At 35.5% G+C, this 20,406-nt stretch overlaps 1 protein-coding gene across 1 annotated transcript; it reads left to right on the top strand.

Moving 5' to 3' along the window:
- Window positions 1-1,376: 1,376 nt before the first annotated feature.
- Window positions 1,377-18,609, top strand: LOC306880406 (protein lin-28 homolog A-like; the record flags this gene model as incomplete). Its single annotated transcript, XM_079433894.1, has 3 exons — window positions 1,377-1,676; window positions 14,400-14,587; window positions 18,336-18,609. The coding sequence occupies 3 exons, from the start codon at window positions 1,377-1,379 to the stop codon at window positions 18,607-18,609; spliced, it is 762 nt and encodes a 253-aa protein (XP_079290020.1).
- Between the last annotated feature and the right edge of the window lie 1,797 nt (window positions 18,610-20,406).

A 20,406-nucleotide genomic window follows, 5' to 3' on the forward strand; every position in this document is an offset into this window, starting at 1 on the left:
CAATAATTAGTGATGATCTCATTTCTCCCAAACTATAATACTGAATGTTTTGGAAACGTTTAAACAAAAGCAGAAAGACAGCAGCAGCAGAAGAACAAAAATATTTTTTGTACATTTGAAAGGAAATCCAATGTGTGCATAAGAAACGTTTCCTCTTTTTGGTTAATGACATAAAGGTATAGCTTAAAACAACTTTATGTAATAGGCTACGACGATTATTAGTCTAGCCTACAGTTTAATGGAATAGTAGGCTACACTTCTAGAAAAATCTACTACCCACTGTATAAAGAGATAAATTCTGGAAAACTTGTGTTGTTGCATTTCGCTACAACAAGCGAGAACATCAAAAATGAAGTGTTATACAACTATTTACTTTCAAAAGGCTATATAAAGTATTATGACTGTGGTTACCAGCGGTTGGAATTTGGTTACATAACGCATCATTAAAATTGTTACATATAAATAAAAAAACTAAAATGCTGGACTTTTTATGGTCTCTCGAATGACTTAAGGAACACGCACAAAACCGATTTTAGACGTCAAAACCTGATGAACCTGATGCTTTTAGGTGACGTAGCTGTAGAGCTGAAGTCCAGCCCGGTTCCGAGTCCGCTCCCTCTCCCGGGCTCCCGGAGGAGTCACGTGTGCAGCGCTGCGAGCGAGCGAATGAGAAACGGAGAGAGAGAGCGAATGTGAGAGGGAGGGAAAGAGAGAGGGGATAGGAGATGTTAAAAGAGACATGACAAAATATCCAAAAAGGAGACGCACGCCGTACCATGCGCGCTAAATTTGTGCCCGCTGGAAATCGGGATGTCGGATCGACGGTGACGCGCATCACCCCATTTCACGGAGGAAACGATTTCGCTGGAACTTTGGAACGAAGGGTCCGCGGGGAAACATGGCCGAAGGTTACGATGCTTTTTTTTTTTTTAAACATCTCTTTTCACGCGAACTCGTATTGTCCAACGCGCTTTGTTTACGTTGTTTGTACGCGTAATGAAGAGCCAGTGGTAGTGGGGGGGTGGGGGGTACCGTGTGCACACCTGCCCCACGCCAGGCGGTTCACATACGGTAGAGGTGCAAGAAGTTACATAGTGTAGCTACTAACTAGGCATATTGAGCAATACCAATGCACTGCGCCATCCCATCTGAAGTGTAGCTCTATACTTTTCATTGAGTTTCTCCAGTTTTCCAGAGGGTGGGTTGTAGACAAGGGTGTAAGAATATATATAAGGTTAAGGAACCAAAATGTAAAAGTTTAACAGGCTGGCAATGGAAACCCCCAAATATTTATTGATTATAAAGAAAAGGGGGCGTCTGTATAGGCTAGTGGTGGTTACGGCCCTGGTTGTAGACACATCGTTGCATTTGAACGCATGGTGTTGAGTAGTAGCTGGGGGATTTCCCTCAGAAACACTGGCCACGCAGACCCACGGTCATTGTGTACACACCAAGAACAAAGTATAGGCTACATCTCAAACACCAGCACACAACATCATGGGCTTTTCTCCCTTGACCGCACAGGAGGGCCGCGCAAAGGTGTCGGGTCGCCGCAGATTCTGGCTGGCTCGGGTTACTGCAAGTGGTTTAATGTCCGCATGGGGTTTGGATTTATATCGATGACCAGCAGCGAGGGGAAGCCAGTGGACCCTCCACTAGACGTGTTCGTTCACCAAGTAAGTCCAAAAATGCATGTTCTCCTCATGACTCTTTTTCACGTTATCTGTCGCATCTCATTGACATCAGCAGCAGATGTGCTCGAGGAAAGCAGAAGTAAACATGCGCTTGTGTTTTCATCCCCTGTTACTTTAAGAACGCCAAAAACGCATCTTCACTCTCCACTGATATTATCAGACGAACAGCTTATTAGTAGTAAACGGAGGTATTTACGATGCAGCTCTTAAAGGAACCTTTATTAGGACGAGAATAGAGAGAGTAGCCCTTGATATAAGGGGGCGTCTGTGTAGGCTAGTGGTGGTTACGGCCCTGGTTGTAGACACATCGTTGCATTGAACGCATGTTGAGTAGTATATGCTCACAGGAGCATGTCTCATAAACCTGCCACCATGTCGGAAAACGTGTCACACGGAGCACACGAAGATCCGACGGCGTTCACAAGCAGACTTTTGAAGAATGGCAAGCGATTTCGGTGTGAACTGTTGTACTGAACATCATGTGCTCTCGTGTTTACATGGGTGTAGTTCAGCCCCCCTTTCACAATATTTCCTCTTCTTCTCATGCAGTTTCAGAGCTAAATCAATACGGACACATGTACTAAACCGGAAATTATCTCCTTTCATCATTTTCCAGGCTTTCCACCTTAAAATAGCAGACTGCAGACACAAACTTAAAGAACAAAAGCAGAGGTTTCTTCTGAGTTTTATTAGCACTCAAGCTCACTGCACTGTTGTTTTGATGTCAGTTTTGCTGCTTTCTGTTACAATGTGTTCTTGTTATCTGTTGCTGATAATATTGTCAAGCAGTGTTATGTTGACTGCTGGATGTTAATGATTCCTGGGACTTAACATTTCCATTATTACGAAACACATCTGCATAATCCTTTAAATCTGAAATTCAATAACATAACAGCTAGTTTGCACAGGAAACAAGTGGCTATCTATCTATCTATCTATCTATCTATCTATCTATCTATCTATCTATCTATCTATCTATCTATCTATCTATCTATCTAGTATTTTTTAAATAATTTAAAACAGTGTAAATATCTCGATTGATTAAAATTACAGTTGTGCTATTCTTTTCTCAAATTCAACAATGTTTTAATAATCTTTTATTATAACCAAATTCCAATTGCTGAAAACCATTTTTAAGTAAAAGGGATTTTGCTTTACGTATTTATCTTGTGATTGGTGTTTTTATGGATATATTAGATGCATTGTTTTGTTTAAAAAATAAAATTGTTGAAATAGAGAATAAAATTTGAATTAGCACAGTTAAGGAAATTGATAGCAGACATTCTAAATATGTACAGAATTATTTGAAATGATTTAAAACAGGCAGTTTTACAATATCTTCAAGATTTTTTTTTAGGCAAATTTCATTAATTTTTTATTTAAATAAAAATTTTGTGTGGACATGAATTTTTGTGAATGAGCTTAAACATGAACCTCTTGTTCTAGTCGCCCCTAAATCTTAGTGCATTCTGGGAAATGCAGTTCTCAAAAAAGACTTAAAGACTCAAAAAAGGGGATAAAGTCTTGTACAAACAGGCCAAATACACACTGAAAAGGAGATCAGAGCGGCAAAGAAGATCTTCCAGTGATCCTTCTTCAGCTTGGAAAGGAATGAAGGACATCACCAGTTACAAGACACCATCCCCCAGCACTCTGGAGAATCAACACCTGGCAGACGACTTGAACGAGTTTTATTGTCGTTTTGAAAAATCACCCCACACCCGCCCTGAACACCTCTCCCCCACACCTACAATTCAGATCAGTGAAGAAGATGTGTGCCAGGTCTTCAGAAAGAACAAAAGAAGGAAAGCACCAGGCCCAGACGGTGTCACCAGCCTGTCTGAAAATCTGTGCTGACCAGCTGGCCCCCATCTTCAAACAGATCTTCAACAGATCACTGGAGCTGTGTGAAGTCCCCTCATGCTTCAAACGCTCCACCATCATCCCCGTCCCAAAGAAACCCAAAATTACTGGACTTAATGACTACAGACCTGTGGCCCTAACGTCTGTAGCCATGAAATCATTTGAAAGACTGGTTTTGGCTTATCTGAAGGACATCACTGGTCCCTTACTGGACCCCCTGCAGTTTGCCTACAGAGCAAACAGGTCTGTGGATGATGCAGTCAACATGGGACTGCACTTCATCCTGCAGCATCTGGACAGACCAGGGACTTATGTGAGGATCATGTTTGTGGACTTCAGCTTCGCTTTTAACACCATCATCACGGAAACCCTTCAGAATAAACTAACCCAGCTCTCCGTCCCCACCTCCGTCTGCCAGTGTATCAACAGCTTCCTGACAGACAGGCAGCAGTTAGTAAAGCTTGGTAAATTCACATCCAGCACTCGTACGATCAGCACTGGAGCTCCACAGGGCTGCGTACTCTCCCCAATGCTCTTCTCCCTCTACACCAACGACTGCACATCTAAAGACCCCTCTGTCAAGCTCCTGAAGTTTGCAGACGACACCACACTGATCGGCCTCATCCAGGATGGTGACGAGTCTGCTTACAGACAGGAGGTTAAGGAGCTGGCTGTCTGGTGCAGTCTTAACAACCTGGAGCTCAACACGCTCAAAACTGTGTAGATGATCGTGGACTTCAGGAGAAACCCCCCTGCTCTCCCCCCACTCACCATCATGAACAGCACAGTGACTGCAGTGGAGTCATTCAGATTCCTGGGCACCACCATCTCTCAGGACCTGAAGTGGGATATTCACATAGACTCCATTGTCAGAAAGGCCCAGCAGAGGTTATACTTTCTTCGCCAGCTGAGGAAGTTCAACCTGCCACAGGACTTACTGAAACAGTTCTACTCTGCCATCACTGAATCCATCCTCTGCACTGGTTCAGCTCAGCTACCAAATCTGACCTCAGAAGACTACAGAGGGTAGTCCGTACTGCTGAGCGAATCATTGGTACAACCCTCCCCACTCTCCAAGAGCTGTACTTATCCAGAGTGAGCAAAAGGGCTGGTAAAATCACTCTGGACCCCTCACATCCAGCACATTCCCTCCTTGAACTGCTGCCGTCTGGTCGACACTACAGAGCTCTGAGCACCAGAACGACCAGACACAGGAACAGTTTCTTCCCTCAGGCAATCCATCTCATGAACACTCAACAATAAACGTGGAACACACAACTATAATACATTATCCATTCACCACACTCACTAATTTTTATTTTCTCATTTCTAATTTGCACATACTTGACCTGTACATACATAGTTGTCTATATTATATATTGTGTTTTTTGCTGCTTTGTACATTGCCTATTTGTATATTATTCTTTATTATCTGTGTCCTGTTGCTGTCTTTCTGTTGCACTGTGGAGCTTCTGTCACTACAACAAATTCCTTGTATGTGTAAACATACCTGGCCAATAAAGCTCATTCTGATTCTGATTCTGATTCTGAAAGACAAACAGCAGCCAGATACACAGTCAGACTTTTATGCGTGCAGTTGAGTTTAATAACGTACTGATAGCTTATGTAATATATATATATATATATGTATATATATATATATATATATATATATATATATATATATATATAAAATAATTAAGGCAAATGGTTAGAAATGAGCTGGTTGAAATCAAATGAAATCTCCACATCTGTATTTGCAAATTCATCAGATTGTCTACTGAATTATCTGTTGGAATACACAATTAATACACTTGTTAGGCCTACTCTTTGTTGTAAAGCACAGGTTAAATCACGCTGTCTTGATGTTAAATGTGAAATTTGTGTACATAGGTTAAGCATGGAACATTTCCTACCTTGCATGCATTAGAGTAGTTATTATAAGAACATCTTGTACTATACTGTTCGCATGTAGTAAACAATTACACCGAATGCATTTGGAAAACGAAGCCTGCTTTTTCCTCATCGCATGGGAAAGTGTATTGATTAGAGTCATGTTTGTTATCTGGAAGAGCTGTTTGGTTTATTTTTGTGTGCAGTCAATGTGTTTCCTCTATATGAAAATCCTGAAACCAGCAAACACACAATGGCTTCCAGAGATCAGGGTGTATAATATAATGGCGATGTTTGCATAAAACTATTTAATGATAGCAAATGAGTTTTCACTGATGCCTTTACATTTTACTTTGGTGCATTATCTTGTCACAGCGGTGTTGCATGAGCAAAATCCATGAGCATTTTTACTCATCCAAGTAAGCAAATTATTATTTGATAATCTCAAAATGCTTAAATATATTAGTCTATTACAGGTTAGCTGCAGTATTCACTGATTGCAGCATTCATTTGCTTAATTATTTGTATGTTTTGAACCTTCTAGCTAATTTTAGCATCATGCAGACGCAGGTCATGATGCTGAGGCTGCTTGCGTGTGTTATACAGACTAATGGCAGAAAGAAGCTGTAATCCATAACGTCTCTGATAAAGATTTGCATTTCGCTGCTATGCGGAGGTTTATTTGTGTTCTTTGTGTCTGAATGCTGCATGTACATGTGCCTTCATGCTACATTGAAAATGAAAAAGCTTTTATGCTGCGCAGGGTGTGTGTTTGTGTGTTGTTTAGGATGTGCAGCTGTTATGCAGTGTGTGTTTGATAAGCAGAGAGTGTACAGCTGATTATTCCCTTAGTGTGTGTCTAAACCTGATATTATGTATAGAAACAGAATGTTTTGTTTGGCAGTTCGTCAAAAAAACCCCGTACATTTCTTACAAACAAGAATGAACTTTGTGGTTTAGCACAATACATGTATGCATTTGGCAGACGCTTTTATCCAGATTGTTATTGTTGTTTTTTTATCAGTTCATGCAGCTATGGGAATTGAACCCATGACCTTACCGTAGCTATGCATTGCTGTTTGCGTAATGTCTGCCTAAGAAAATGTATTGATGTCTTTCCCCTTTATGAGAAATTTTCAGCTAAAACTGTTTTTGAGATTTTTTTTTAATTCTTTGCATATTTTATAATATGTATATTGATATTGATAGTATATTATATTGTATATTGATCTGTAGGTGTTAAAAGAAGCCGATTACATTGAGTTCTGATAAATTATTAGAGCTATGAAATTTAAATATTTTCTTTGAAGATAATTATAACATATAATTTGACTTTTTCCATCAATGATAGCTAAAATAATTAGTATCATATCAAATAAGTGATGTGAATTATTTGAGATAAAGTAGGTTATTGCTGTTTTTCAACTGACAACAGTTCCAGCACTGACTATAATTACATTTTTAAAATTTGTTATATATTAAATTTGATGAAGCAGTCTTTCTCAGTGCATGTACATTAATTGTACTTTTACTTATGGTGCATGCATTTGTTTTTTGAACCAAAAGTTGGCTACTATTTACTTTGAAGTATGTATAATGCATTATAAAGTTATTCATAATGCACATTATAATGCATTATTTTTAAAGTTGAATGTTAAAATGCATATAATATTTGCATATTCCTTGTTACATGTGAAATTGGTTGTTTGTCATGTTCTAATCCATTACACTTTCTAAAGGTGTAACAATGAATAGATAAGTATAAGAATTGTGTTTACAGTTATCATATAATGCATCATAAATTGCTTTACAAGGCATAATTAATGCATTCAAATACTTTTATAATGCATTATATATAAAGGCTTTAAGGAAAGTGTTACCGTTGTTACATTAGCCTCCTTTAATGCGACCAGTACATCAATACAGTATCCTCATTGAAACACACCAGTGTTTGTCCTGTGTTTCAGATCAACTACAAATCCATGAGCACTTTGTGTCAATCCAGGACAGGAAAAAGTGTGAATCAGAAGAAAAGAGAACGCATGTGTGTGTGTGTTTTTTTGTTTGTATGTGTAAAGAGGATTTCAGTGCGTGAGTGTGTGTGTGTGGTGGGGGTTGGGGTCCTCTAACATTCTTTAAAAGAGGAATTTCGTTAAAGACAAAAAAGGGAAAGGAGGTGTGGCTTTGGCCGGCCCTCACACTCCGAATCAAGCACTGCAGTGTGTGTGTGTGTGTGTGTGTTTCATTAGGAGCTTTGTGTTTGATTTTTCCGAATGCTGCACCTCCTGCAGTGTTTGTGTGTGTGAGAGTCTAACTGCATGAATGCATGTTGTTGTTTATAAATGCGTCGCTCTGTATGACTCGATCATTTCATGTGTTTCTACACTATTAGAAAAAAAGGTTCTTTATTGGCTTTGATGGTTGCATGAAGAACCTTTAACATCAATGAAACCTTTCCATTGCACAAAAAGGTTCTTTAAAGTGGAAAAAGGTTTTTTAAATGTTAGGTAAAAATGGTTATTTTAAGAACCGTTTACTGAAAGGCTTGTTCTTCTGAAATGGTATGATCAATAAGTCATAGCAAGTTATATGAGATTCAAAAAAATGAGTTGAAGTAACTCGTTTGATGATACTTACAATTTTAAGGCAGAGGCAGAAGTTTAAAAAAATATTTTTTACAGTGCATTTTATCTTGTATATTAATCTCTTGGTTGTTGGTTAAAAGTAGTCGATTACACTGAGCTACGATACCAGATTGTATTATAGCTCAATTGTAAAAATAAATAGGCTTATAAAATAAAGCGTCCAATTGGAGTTTTGCACAGCAATGTCATAGATGAACCATTTTGGGTTTCAAAAAGAAGCTTTCAGTGAACAGTTCTTAAAAGAACCATTTTTTCTTAGTGTGAAGAACATTTTAAAATCCCAAAGAACAATTTTTTCACTTTAATTAAAGAACCTTTGGAGTAATGGAAAGGTTTCATGGATGTTAAAGGTTCTTCATGAAACCGTCGATGCCAATAAAGAACCTTAAATGAAATAAAATGAATGAACCGACAGGTTGAAGTTCTTAAATATGTAATCAGCATTTACACTTGTTTCTCACTTTGCTATCTTGAAGGCAAATTTATGTCCAGAAGTGTGCAAAATCTTGAAAAATGGTTTGCTGTTTTTAATTGTAGAAATGCTGTTCGTTTAGGGATGGGTTCTGTGGTATGTCCTTAAGTTAAAGTGTGTGTGTGTGTGTGTGTGTTGTGGTTTCTCTGGGCCCCTAGTGAGATTAAGCTCTCATCCAGGACCAGACTCCTCCTCTCACTGCTGCACAGATCTCACTCCTCCTCTAACATACACGCTGCTCTCCTCATCCTGTGCTCCATCCGTTTGTTTTTTAACTGCTGATGCCAAGACTGATATCTAGAGCGCAGGATGAAATATATGATAACAGATGAGATTCCTAAAACGCACTTATAGTAAATAATGAAAGTGGAAAATGTTTATTATGTCAAATCAATATTTTTAAAAGAGATTTAAGAAGAAACTAATAATTAAACTTCTTTAAATCAAGCAAGCTGACAAGTGTCTTATAGAGTGTATAAGATAATTCAGGTTCACAATCACAGGATTATAATGGATGCATACATTTATGCTCATTCCTGTTTGTGCTCTGTAACATGAAAACTGAATACGTTTGTGTTGTCATTTAAGGAAGTGTTTCTATAAAATATTAGCACTTTACACTATTAAATATAACTTGATTTACACAATAGAGCAACGGTTAAAGTTTGTTTGCATGAGTGTCAATTGAAGTTAATTTAATATATATATTTTTTATATTCTTTTAACATTTTTATAGTTCCATACTTTTGTTTTCATTAAAAAAGACTAAATGTTTTAGTGTGATGCAAACCAACTAATAGCAGTAAAATCCCTTCATAATCCTTTTTTTCATCTTGGCAGTTTTGTAAGTTTTTACAACAGGATAGAACGGGATATTGAGAACTCAGGAAAAGCAATAAATTAATTTAAAGTAAAGTAAATGAGAAGTTTAGTTTGAAATATTTCGAATAGAGAAACTAAAAATGCAGGAACAGTTGGTAATTGTTTTTATTTGTTTTAATGTTTTTAATAATAATAATAATAATGCACTGCAAAAATAATATCTGCTTAAACTAAGGTTTATTTAAAATTCAATGTACTCCCAATTTAATATTAGTAATAATACGGTATTTGTATGTATAGCAGTAAATGTAAATATATATTTTTTGTTTATTTTCTATTCCCTGTTGTGATGGTAGTTGTGACAAAACAGAAATGAACATGATTTTATCTTTAAAATGAGTTTAATATTTGATTTAGTATGTTAAGACCCATAATGAGGACATGCCAATACTGTATAACAGGAATGACCCGTTCATTATGTGCCTTAATTCTCTCTCATTTTATCCTTTGCTAATCTTACTTTTATAGTTTCTCTGTTTTCATCTAAACTTTAGTTCTGCTTTTACTTGCAGAGCTTTAATTTTCTATGTTTTCTCCATTATTGTCTTTAGTATTCTCTCACTCTCTACCTTTTTAGTTCACTGTCATTTCTTTTCTTTTCTTCCAGAGCTCGATCTCTTCTGCATCCTGCACTTTTATTCTCCATTTCTCCATTTGTTCAGTTCTTCATTTCTCCATCTCAACACAAGCTGCAGGTCACATGACTTCCTCCTTCAGCTCTGCCCATATAAGGAGTGAGTGTGTGGGCGGAGCCAGCTGCTGATCTGACACAAACAAATGCTCGCTTTCCAAGAGTTCAGTCACAGCTGTGTAGCACTGAAATCTGATTATAATTATTTTGTATATATATATTTTTTTTGTATTTTATGTATTTTTTATCAACTGTTTTTAAAATAATTTCATAATCTTAATAATGCTTGACTTGTTGATTAATGCTTAATGGATGAATTGGTTCTTGAATGAAAAAAAAGAAGAAAAAAAGCTCTGTTTATTATTTTGCTAGTTTAATTTTAGGACTTGATTTGTGGTCTCATAAGACACATCTATACCTGAGTAAATAACAAACTCATTAAATGAAGTGTCTTTTTTAAGAAAACATCTGCCAAGAGCACAAATGTAAAAGTGAGTTCTGTTTAGAAAGTCAAATGGTTTGGACAGATTAGAAAAAGGCAACATTAACCAGATACCAAAAGCTATGACTTCTTTTACTTTTTTAGACAACTGTTTATGTTTGCTTTTTAAGAAAATAAGCAAGCTGTCAGTAAAAGACAATAAGCTACATTGGTGTGTTTTATTATAACGAATAAACACAAAAAATAACAAATCATGACAAACATAAACTGCAGTTTGATTCTGTTTCTATTTGTTTTCTGTGCATATGTTTTATTTTCAAGCTTCATCATAATATAAACAGACACAAACATAAAATTGTTGTTATTCTGTACATTCACACTCATTTATAAACACTGTGATCATCCTCAAAGGTATTTTTAAAATGTAAAGGTAGTTCAATCAGACTTAAGTTGACCGTGTGCATTTTACACACACACACACACACACACACACACACACACACACACACACACACACACACACACAGAGAGAGCTCATATCCGGCTGCTATCAGGAGTGTGTGTGGAGTGATGTAGTGTGTGTCAGCAGATCAAATACTGCGTGTGCGTCTTGTAGTCAGAGCAGAAGTGTGTTGTTAATTTAACGCAGGGAAACGGGATGCCTGTGTGTGTGTTTGAAGGGGGTTGGGCAGAGGTCAGAGGTCACAATGAAGGATGAAAACATGTAGAGGAGGGGTGATGTGCGATACGTCCGGCCCTTTGGTGGTGCGCGCCGTATTTCTTCCCCCTGTTTTCTGTCTTCCGTCTCTTGTGTTTCTGCTTTTTTTCCTGCAGTGACACATCTTCTCCTGTGCTCATGGATTACATTTCTTAATTATGCTTTATTGGATGAGTTCAGACAGAAACATGTCTGCTGCTGCCTGATCTTCCTGCTCGCACTGCTTCTCTCTGAACTTTGACCTGGAAATAAAAGCACACATTTGATGTAGAAACCATTTTCACTCAGAAATTGCTAGAAAAGAGTTCATTACAAAGAATGAAGTAACGCATTGAATCACACGTGCAATTTTAAAGTAGAAAGGGGAAAAAATACTATTTTCTTGCAAAACAAGTAATTTTAATAAAACATTTTATTTACAATATTTAAGTGTTTACAGTTTATTTTCACACTACAGATCCAGACAGATAGATAGACAGAAATAGAAAGAGAAAAAAGAAAGAAAAAGAGAGAAAAAAGATAGACAGTATGAAAAAAACTGACAGAAAGAATGAAAAAAGAAAAAAGATAGACATAAGAAAGAAAATAGACACAGAAAAAAGAGAAAAAATAGAAAGGGAAAATTCTAGGAAAACACAGATGGATAGAAAGAGAGAAAGAAAGAAAAAAGATAAATAGGAAAAAAAAAAGAAAAAGAAAAAAGAGAGAAAGAAAAAAGCCAGATGAACACACTGGACTACATCCTGACACATTTTTATTCTATGATTTGATAGATAATGTTAATATATTTATATTTAATTGCAATGAATATATAATTATATTAATATATTAATATACAAAATATAATAATAATGACTGATTCGCAGGTTTTGCTTCATTATTACTAACAGATTGTATTTATTATAGCCTAAATTATATGTGTTTGTTTAATTTATTTGTGTGTGTGTGTGTGTGTGTACCAAGATCTAATCCTGTTAAGTGTGTTGTGCTGTTTAGATTGATATTTCAATAGAAAATATCTAATATATGAGCGTGGGAAGGGTTTTGCTCCTGGCTTTTCTCATAAATGCAGTTCTCTCTCATGCTATGGATTTTTAATTTCTCCCCGTCGCAAGTGTTAAATCAGAATGCTTTTTGGGCCCATTATGTCAATTAAGAGAAATTAAATGCATTAATTTCCCACACGGCTGAATTAAACGTGATGCCGTGACAAAAAGCAATCAGTGAGAGCTGTGACTGAAATAAACGAGGAGCTGAAGACACTGTTTACTGTGCATTTGATGTCATTCATCAGTCCAGATGTGGATTCAGTGCTGATATTTCCAAAAAGACCTATTAAACAGAGCTGTGAAGCTGAGCGTGTCATTTCTCTGATCTATTGACTTCTTTTCTCTAAGCGTGAATGTAAATGATGAGAATACATGTCAGCTGCGCTTTGCCTCTTGCATTTGATTCATGCATTACGTCACTGCTGTTTTAATTTCATGAATAATTGAAATGTAAATTGTATGATCATGTAGCACTGCCTCTGTGACGACCACAGACAGCTTTCTGTATTCATGTATTTGAATCACAATCATGACTTAAATCACCGTTACTGATGAAGTCGTTGATTATTTATTAAATCACAAACAAATGCCTAAACATAGATACATATTCAGTATTTGTAGTGTTTTTAGCATTATCATAAACTAGATCTTATTTCAACAATAAATTCATCAAATCAGTTCTAATGCCTGATGAAACAATTCATATCCAATAAAACGGCTAAATTGTTCAAATCGATGCTAAATTACAGATTTTGTGGTGATCTAATTACATTTGACTGAAATGAAGAGAATTCATAATTTCTGATCTTTTCTCAGGGTCTTTGACAGAAAACCTTATAAATTGAAGGATGGAGAAACACCTTTGTGTTGACTGTGAATAATACATGTGATAAGCTGCTTTTAATGTTCCTCATTTGGATAAAAACTGCTGAACGATTAAATACAAATGTACATCCGTGGGGTTTTTTCTTGCTTTGTGCTTTGTGTAGATGATTTTTGAATTCATTTTCACTCATTAAAAATTATGATTCACATTTGTTCAAATTTTATTTTAATGTAAAAGTTTACTTTAGTATTGTTACAAGTATTGCAACTATATTTGCTACCAATCATCTTGAATGATGGATACAGTTCTCCTGAATTGTGATATTAACCATGTAAATATATATATATATTTAGATTTTGTTGAATTGCCAACTTATCTACTTTTGTAGTATAACCTTTTACATGTAAGTACATCAAAATAAAAAGTTTAACTATTCTGTCATTTGGCAGTTAAAGACAATTACACTAATATTTGCTGTAAATTGTTCTCTAATATTTTTTTGATATTTTTTTATATTCTACAATATAAAAGTTTTACTGCAAATATTTAAATAGGAAAAGTTAGTTTTCAAAATTGTGCATTTAATGCAAGAAACAAGATCAAATGTGTTTTTAAACATTGCTTTTGTAATGCAGCTTAATGTGATATTGACAGATTGCAAGTTGTTATTTCTAGTCATTTCTTTTCTTGAACATCTATATATCCTTCTCTCCCTGACAGATGTGAAATGTTCAAGATTTGATGGATCTTTCTGTAGCGATGACCAGTCTGTTTGATATCTATATAAATATTTTAGAATTACATCATTTTTGGCTCCTAAAAGTTAAAGTAGGAGCCAAATGTATTAGATTCTGTCAGGCAGCAATTTGAAGACAATTACACTAATATTTGGTGTGATTAAACTAAATAAATGTACTTTAGTTGTTTTTTGCATATTCTTAAATTTTCTGATATTTGCATTGGTTTAGTGCCTTAATCACTGGGTTTATTACAAATATTTCAATAAGAATTTTTTTTATTTTAGAAATGAAGTTCAAAAAATTGTGCATTTAATGCAATAAAAGTGGTCAAATGTATTTTTTTAACATGTAATGCACATTAAGGTGATTTTGACAGATTCTCTTTTTTATATCTTTACCTCCCTGATTTTATTATATGCCATGAAATGTTTATTATTCTCTGTTGCTATGACTGGTCTGTTTTGTTTAAATAAATATATAGATTTTTCTAGATGATATAAGTGTGTTTGTAATTGTATTAAATCAAGTGTGTGTGTGTGTTCAGAGTAAACTGGTGATGGAGGGCTTCAGGAGCTTACGGGAGGGCGAGCAGGTTGAATTCACCTTCAAGAGGTCGAGTAAAGGTCTGGAGTCTCTCAGGGTCACGGGGCCCGGCGGGGGCCCATGCTCCGGCAGTGACCGACGCCCCAAAGGCAAGGCCCCGCCCCTCAAACGCAAACCAAAGGGAGACCGGTGAGTGCGCAGAGCATGATGGGATATGTAGTTTAATACGTTTTGTCTCGATTTCTCTGGACCAAACTGGATTATGTTCATTTATTCACAGTTCATATTGTGTTCTATTCATTCTGCATCAATTTAATAATAAATATGTGCTAAACTGAAGGTCAACTTTACAGTTTGTTCTTTAAATTTATAGTTTGCCTTTACCGGTCTTTATAAACCTTTAGGTGGTTCAGAATATGTCACAACAATAGTCTGCTTTTAATAATAATAATAATAATAGCAGTAGTACTAACCTACTAGTGTTGTTTAGTATAGCAGTGATTAATTTAAGGAATTGGAACTATTGGAATTTCTTAATTAGTAAAAACTGATTTAAAATCTTAATCAAAACCTAAAATACATGTCAGTAAAATTTTGTTAAGTAAAATTACTTGATGCTAATTAAATATATTTCTAATTGTTAATTGATGTTAGTGAATGCATTAACTAATGTTAACAAATGAGACCTTTATTGTAAAGTATTACCCAAAATAATGTTTTATTTTATTTTGTATTAAATGTTTCTAATTCAAAATTGCATAATAATAATATTAATAAATAATAATACATGAATATATAAAATAGAGCAGGGGAATTATATAATGACATACTGCATTTACTTTATTTAAAATATTCCTTAATATAAAATAATTGATTTGTTTATGATTAATTTGATATTTTACGATTGATATGCAGACAGGATTATTTATCTAAAAACTTTTATTTCTATCTTACACAAGCATTTTCATCAGACTCGCTGCTTTTGATTTGATGTAGACGTGTTTCAGGGTTCAAATTCTCTCCTTTTCTCTGTTCCAGTATTGATGATGGTCTGTGAAGCCACATGAATTACAGCTTGTACTTTTCAATGTAGACGGCTCATAGTTTTTCTGTTCAGGACTCATTCATTGGGAGTCTGTCTTCTACTTCCTGTTGCCGTAGTGATCAGAGCAAAGCAAAAAAAACAAGCTGAATAAGTCTTTTCAGTCTGTTGTGTTAAAGCTATTTATAAGCATATATACATGCGCCTGTGTGTGGGTGAGCCATTTATCACATAGTCCATCACTATAGACGCTTAACAAAATACTAGACATGAGGTGATGGAAGTTTTGTTGAAGACCACAGTGAAATGCCAGGTGACAGATTTCGTTAATCTGTTGGAAACTGAACAGGTGTATTAGGACAGCTCATAAAATTGGCTTAAAACATGACCTTGCTAAATGTGTAAAAAACTGTTTATTCCCTAAAGTCACTGAATAATTGAATTAAACATGCTAGCTAATCAATGACCGTGTCAATTTCACTAAAAACCATCAGACAGCTGATTTTATGTCAATAATTTTCAGTGTTTTTGGCAAATACTGAATATTTGTAGCTCAAATTTCAAGATCATGTAATTATCATCTTAAATACATGAGTTTAATAAATCTTTAGTTTTAGATTAAATTAAATAATGTAGAACAAATATGCTGTTATTTTATGGTGTAAATTTAACTGCACAACCTTTAGACAACCGATTTTATGTTAGTTCAAGATCATGTAATAATCGTCTTAAATACAATCATTAAATTAATAGAAATGTTTAGATTAAGTTACATAAGGGTAATTAATTGTTTAGTTTAACAGTTCTTTCTTTTGATGTACTCTGAATGTCAAAAATGAAAAAAACTGTCAGTTTTTCAGTTAAAATACAGAAATATTGCTTGTATCTTCAGTGAATACGTAGCTGAAATATGTAGCTGAAAGTATGTAATAATTGTTTTAAATATAATTATGAGGTTAATAGAAATCTTTATATCAGTGTTTATTTGTTTTGTTTTTGCATGTTGATGTGATAAGGAAAATGATACTGTCAAGATGTTTTTCCCACAGTTTTCATGTTTCAATGTTATGATATTGAAGGTAAAAAAAAATTATGCATATGGTCATTTTCCATTTTCCATGAGCACATAGTGTTTTTAGATGTGAATGTGAGAGGAGTCAAAATGATCCAAATGTCATTCATAAAAAATTTTTTTTTTCATTACTGATGTGAGTTTTGTAAAGTTTGTTATGCTGTAGTTGACCCACTCCGCCACCTACAGGCTGAAAACAGTCAGTGCACATACAGACAGACAGATAGCGTCAAAAGTCCAATTTAATCAAATATTTGTGTTTTTCAAGCAGTGCTTATTGTATGTTGGTTTCAAGCACCTAGTTTAAACCCTATTAAATTATAAGGTAATATTTTATTTTAAGACGTAGTTACACACGTTACACGTACTTACTATAGCAATAACAGTAAATTATGAATAATTGCAAGCAATTAACCCTAACCCTATAAGTTATGTAGTTAATTAATATAACTCCGTTCTTATTTGTCTAATTACACGGTAAAAACGTCACCTTAAAATACCTTGTAACATATTAAAATAATTCGATTCCTCGTAAATGCAGGTTGGGGCAAGTTGTCCCATGTTTTTTAAACAAACAAACAAACAAAACATTGTTTACATTTACATTTTTGATAAAATAATAGTTTTATCTGTAATAGATATTTATACACACATATTTTGATGCAGATATGTTGTGTAAGATCTTCATATAATCCTTCTTTTCCCCAAAATTAATATTCATTGAATATTAAAAGAGCACTTGTATGAGAGACGTGCAACAGTTTTGTAAGAAATATTTTGTCTTTGACAGCAGTCAGATGTAATTTGCCATTATTGTACAAAAATACTGTGACTGCAGAATGCTGTGATCGACCAATCAGAATCAAGTATTCCAGAGAGCAGTGTAATAATATATCCCTCTCTCTCTCTCACACACACACACACACACATTAGTGGCACTGAGAGATCTGATTCTCTATATTTAGATCTATAATGTAATTTCCTACTCTCTCGTTTCCATGCACTGGAATTTCCTTGGCAACCGAAGGCTCCATGGTAACATACAAGGTTCCTGTTAACTACTAGACAATTCCTCACAGTCACTTAGTTCCCTCATATCTAACAAAAGAACTGCAAACTGTATTCTTGAATCTTATTTGTATTGTTTGTGGCTGTGAATCATGTGTTTTTATTTGTAGTGTTACATTTTAATGTAGGAATTACTGGGCTGGGTTTATTTTTGACTCTTATATGATTAAAACAATATGTATTAAATATTGCAGTGCCTATTTTCCATGAAGAAGAAGAAGAGTATTTCTATGAGGGATGTTTGTTATTGGAGGAAGTCCTATCCTGTACTGCCCTCTAGTGACCAACACTGGGTTTGAGAAAGTCTCAGAAAAGTCCAGGTCACATTCCAAAAAAAAAAAAAAAAGGAAGAAAAATAATGTTTTGCATTAAAAAGCTTGTTTTTAGGAATAATATGTTTTTGTTTTCATAATTAAACTTTCCTCCATAATTTTCATTATCTTAACAACAAGCATTATTCTGGTCACAATCACCAAAAACAAACTCAATCCATGGTTATGTAAAAAATAAAAATGGGAATAATTAAGTTGTTTTATATATATATATATTTTTATTTTCTTTAAACAACTCTGGTTGAAAATAATAAATAAATAAGATATTTTTAAATGTCTTTGAGAGAAGTCTCTTATGCTATAAATTGAAAAGACATTTACAATGTTACAAAATATTTATGTTTCAAATACTAAATACTAAAATTTAGAAGTATCATTTCTATAATGTTTTAATATAATCACGCATTTTTCATCCCTCTGTAGGTGTTACAACTGTGGAGGTCTGGACCACCACGCTAAAGAGTGTGGCCTTCCGCCCCAGCCAAAGAAGTGTCACTACTGTCAGAGTGTCACACACATGGTGGCCCAGTGTCCCCACAAGAGGGCGCTGTCCCCCTCCACGTCTCAGGACCCCCAACGCCCCTCCACCTCCTCTCAGTCCCAGGAAGAGGGGAGCCGGTCGGGCTCGTCATCCTCTCCGGAGGAAGCATCTCAAAGGGGGAGTCACTCCCAGCGCTGGAGGAAAAGCCGGGACTGAAAGCAACCGAAAGGTTCCTCACCCAGATGAAGCCCGGACACAAAATCATCTACCTCACATGGCCGGGTCACTGAGGAGACCCTCCCTCCCTTCCCGTGCAGCTATGGTATCAGCCGATGGGGGTCATGCGTGTACATGCGTGTTCTCACTGAGCAATCACAACAAACTCGGCGACAGGCGTGTGTGTGTGTGTGTGTGTGTGCAAATGAGCGAGAGTGTGTTTGAAGTACTAAAAATCACAAGGCAAAATAGATTACACTTAGAAGAAAAACATGAGCCAGTGTTTTAAAAACTCAAGCATGAAGTCAACAGTTGTTGCAGTTTACAAGCCATTTTTCTTCCATAATAGTGAAATAGGCTATTGACTGAGTAAAAATATTTGCCATGTGCTGCATAAGTGACGTCAGTGAACTCATTAAAACACAAAACAAGTTATGGTGTTACCTTTGGGATAACATGCACCGATAAAATATTCACGTTAAAGGAAAAGTTCACCTAAAAATGAAAATTTGATGTAAATGTACTCACCATCAGGCCATCTAAGATGTAGATGAGTTTGTTTCTTCTTCAGAACAGATGTGGAGAAATGTAGCATTCCATTACTTGCTCACCAGCGGATCCTCTGCAGTGAATGGGTGCCGTCAGAATGAGAGTCTAAACAGCTGATAAAAACATCACAAATAATCCACACCACTCCAGGCCATGAATAAATGACTTGCCGAGCAAAAATCTGTGTTTGTAAGAAACAAACCCATCATTAAGACATTTTCAATGTCAAAACATTGCTCCCGGCTAAAATATGAGTCCTCTCTTATTCCTCAATTATATTGTTTCCTTCAGTGAAAAAGTAATCTAATCTGAATTAAGAGAGAAATAATGCACAGATCAAGCACTGTTTACAAGCTAAAACAATCCAAAATGTTTCTAAACAAATATGTGGGTGGATTTTTATGTGAGAGGACAAGAGTACTTTTATTATCGATTATGGACTCTTATTTTGGCGAAAGCGATGGATTTTCACTTCACAAGATGTTAATTGATGGACTGGAGTGGTGTGGATTATTGTGATGTTTTTATCAGTTTCTATTGACTCTCATTCTGACGGCACCCATTCACTGCAGAGGATCCGTTCTTGAGCAAATGATGTGATGCTACATTTCTCCAAATCTGTTCCAATAAAGAAACAAAGTCCTCCACGTTTTGGGTGGCCTGAGGGTGAGTAAATTTTCAGCATTTTTTCCCCCTTTATTTCTATTCATTTAAGACAAGGAACATGCATTATGAAAGTTAATATGATCAAGTTTGATTCCTTGTTGACTTTAGACCAGATTCAGACATAATGACAAAGAAAACTTTGGGTTCTCTAGCATTTTGATTTGCTCGCAATCAGTGCCCACAGATTTATTATGGCTGGGGGTGGTTATAGTCACGCTCACTACATCCTATCAATAACATTATTATGGGATACTGAGGAAATTTGAATCAGTTTTTGTTCATGTGTGGGTGGTTTTTACATAGGGCTCTCAGATCAGGTGCCGTCAGCCAGAGTTTGAGATTAGACCGTAACAGTTGAAGAGTAAGAGCTACATTAACGTCAGCCAGAGAGGACTTAACTAACTGATTTAAACATATGGCTATTGTTTAGCTGCAGACTGTTCCACAGCTCACAGTGATAATTTAAGGCATTAATATATGGTGAAATATTATAAATGTTAAAGTAATTTATATAGAGCACATAGATAGATTGTTGATTTTCGATGCCGTTTTGATTAGATCTTTCTCCTCCCTCATGCATCT

This window comes from Barbus barbus (genome assembly GCF_936440315.1).
Source record: "Barbus barbus genome assembly, chromosome: 14".
NCBI classification, from domain to species: domain Eukaryota; kingdom Metazoa; phylum Chordata; class Actinopteri; order Cypriniformes; family Cyprinidae; genus Barbus; species Barbus barbus.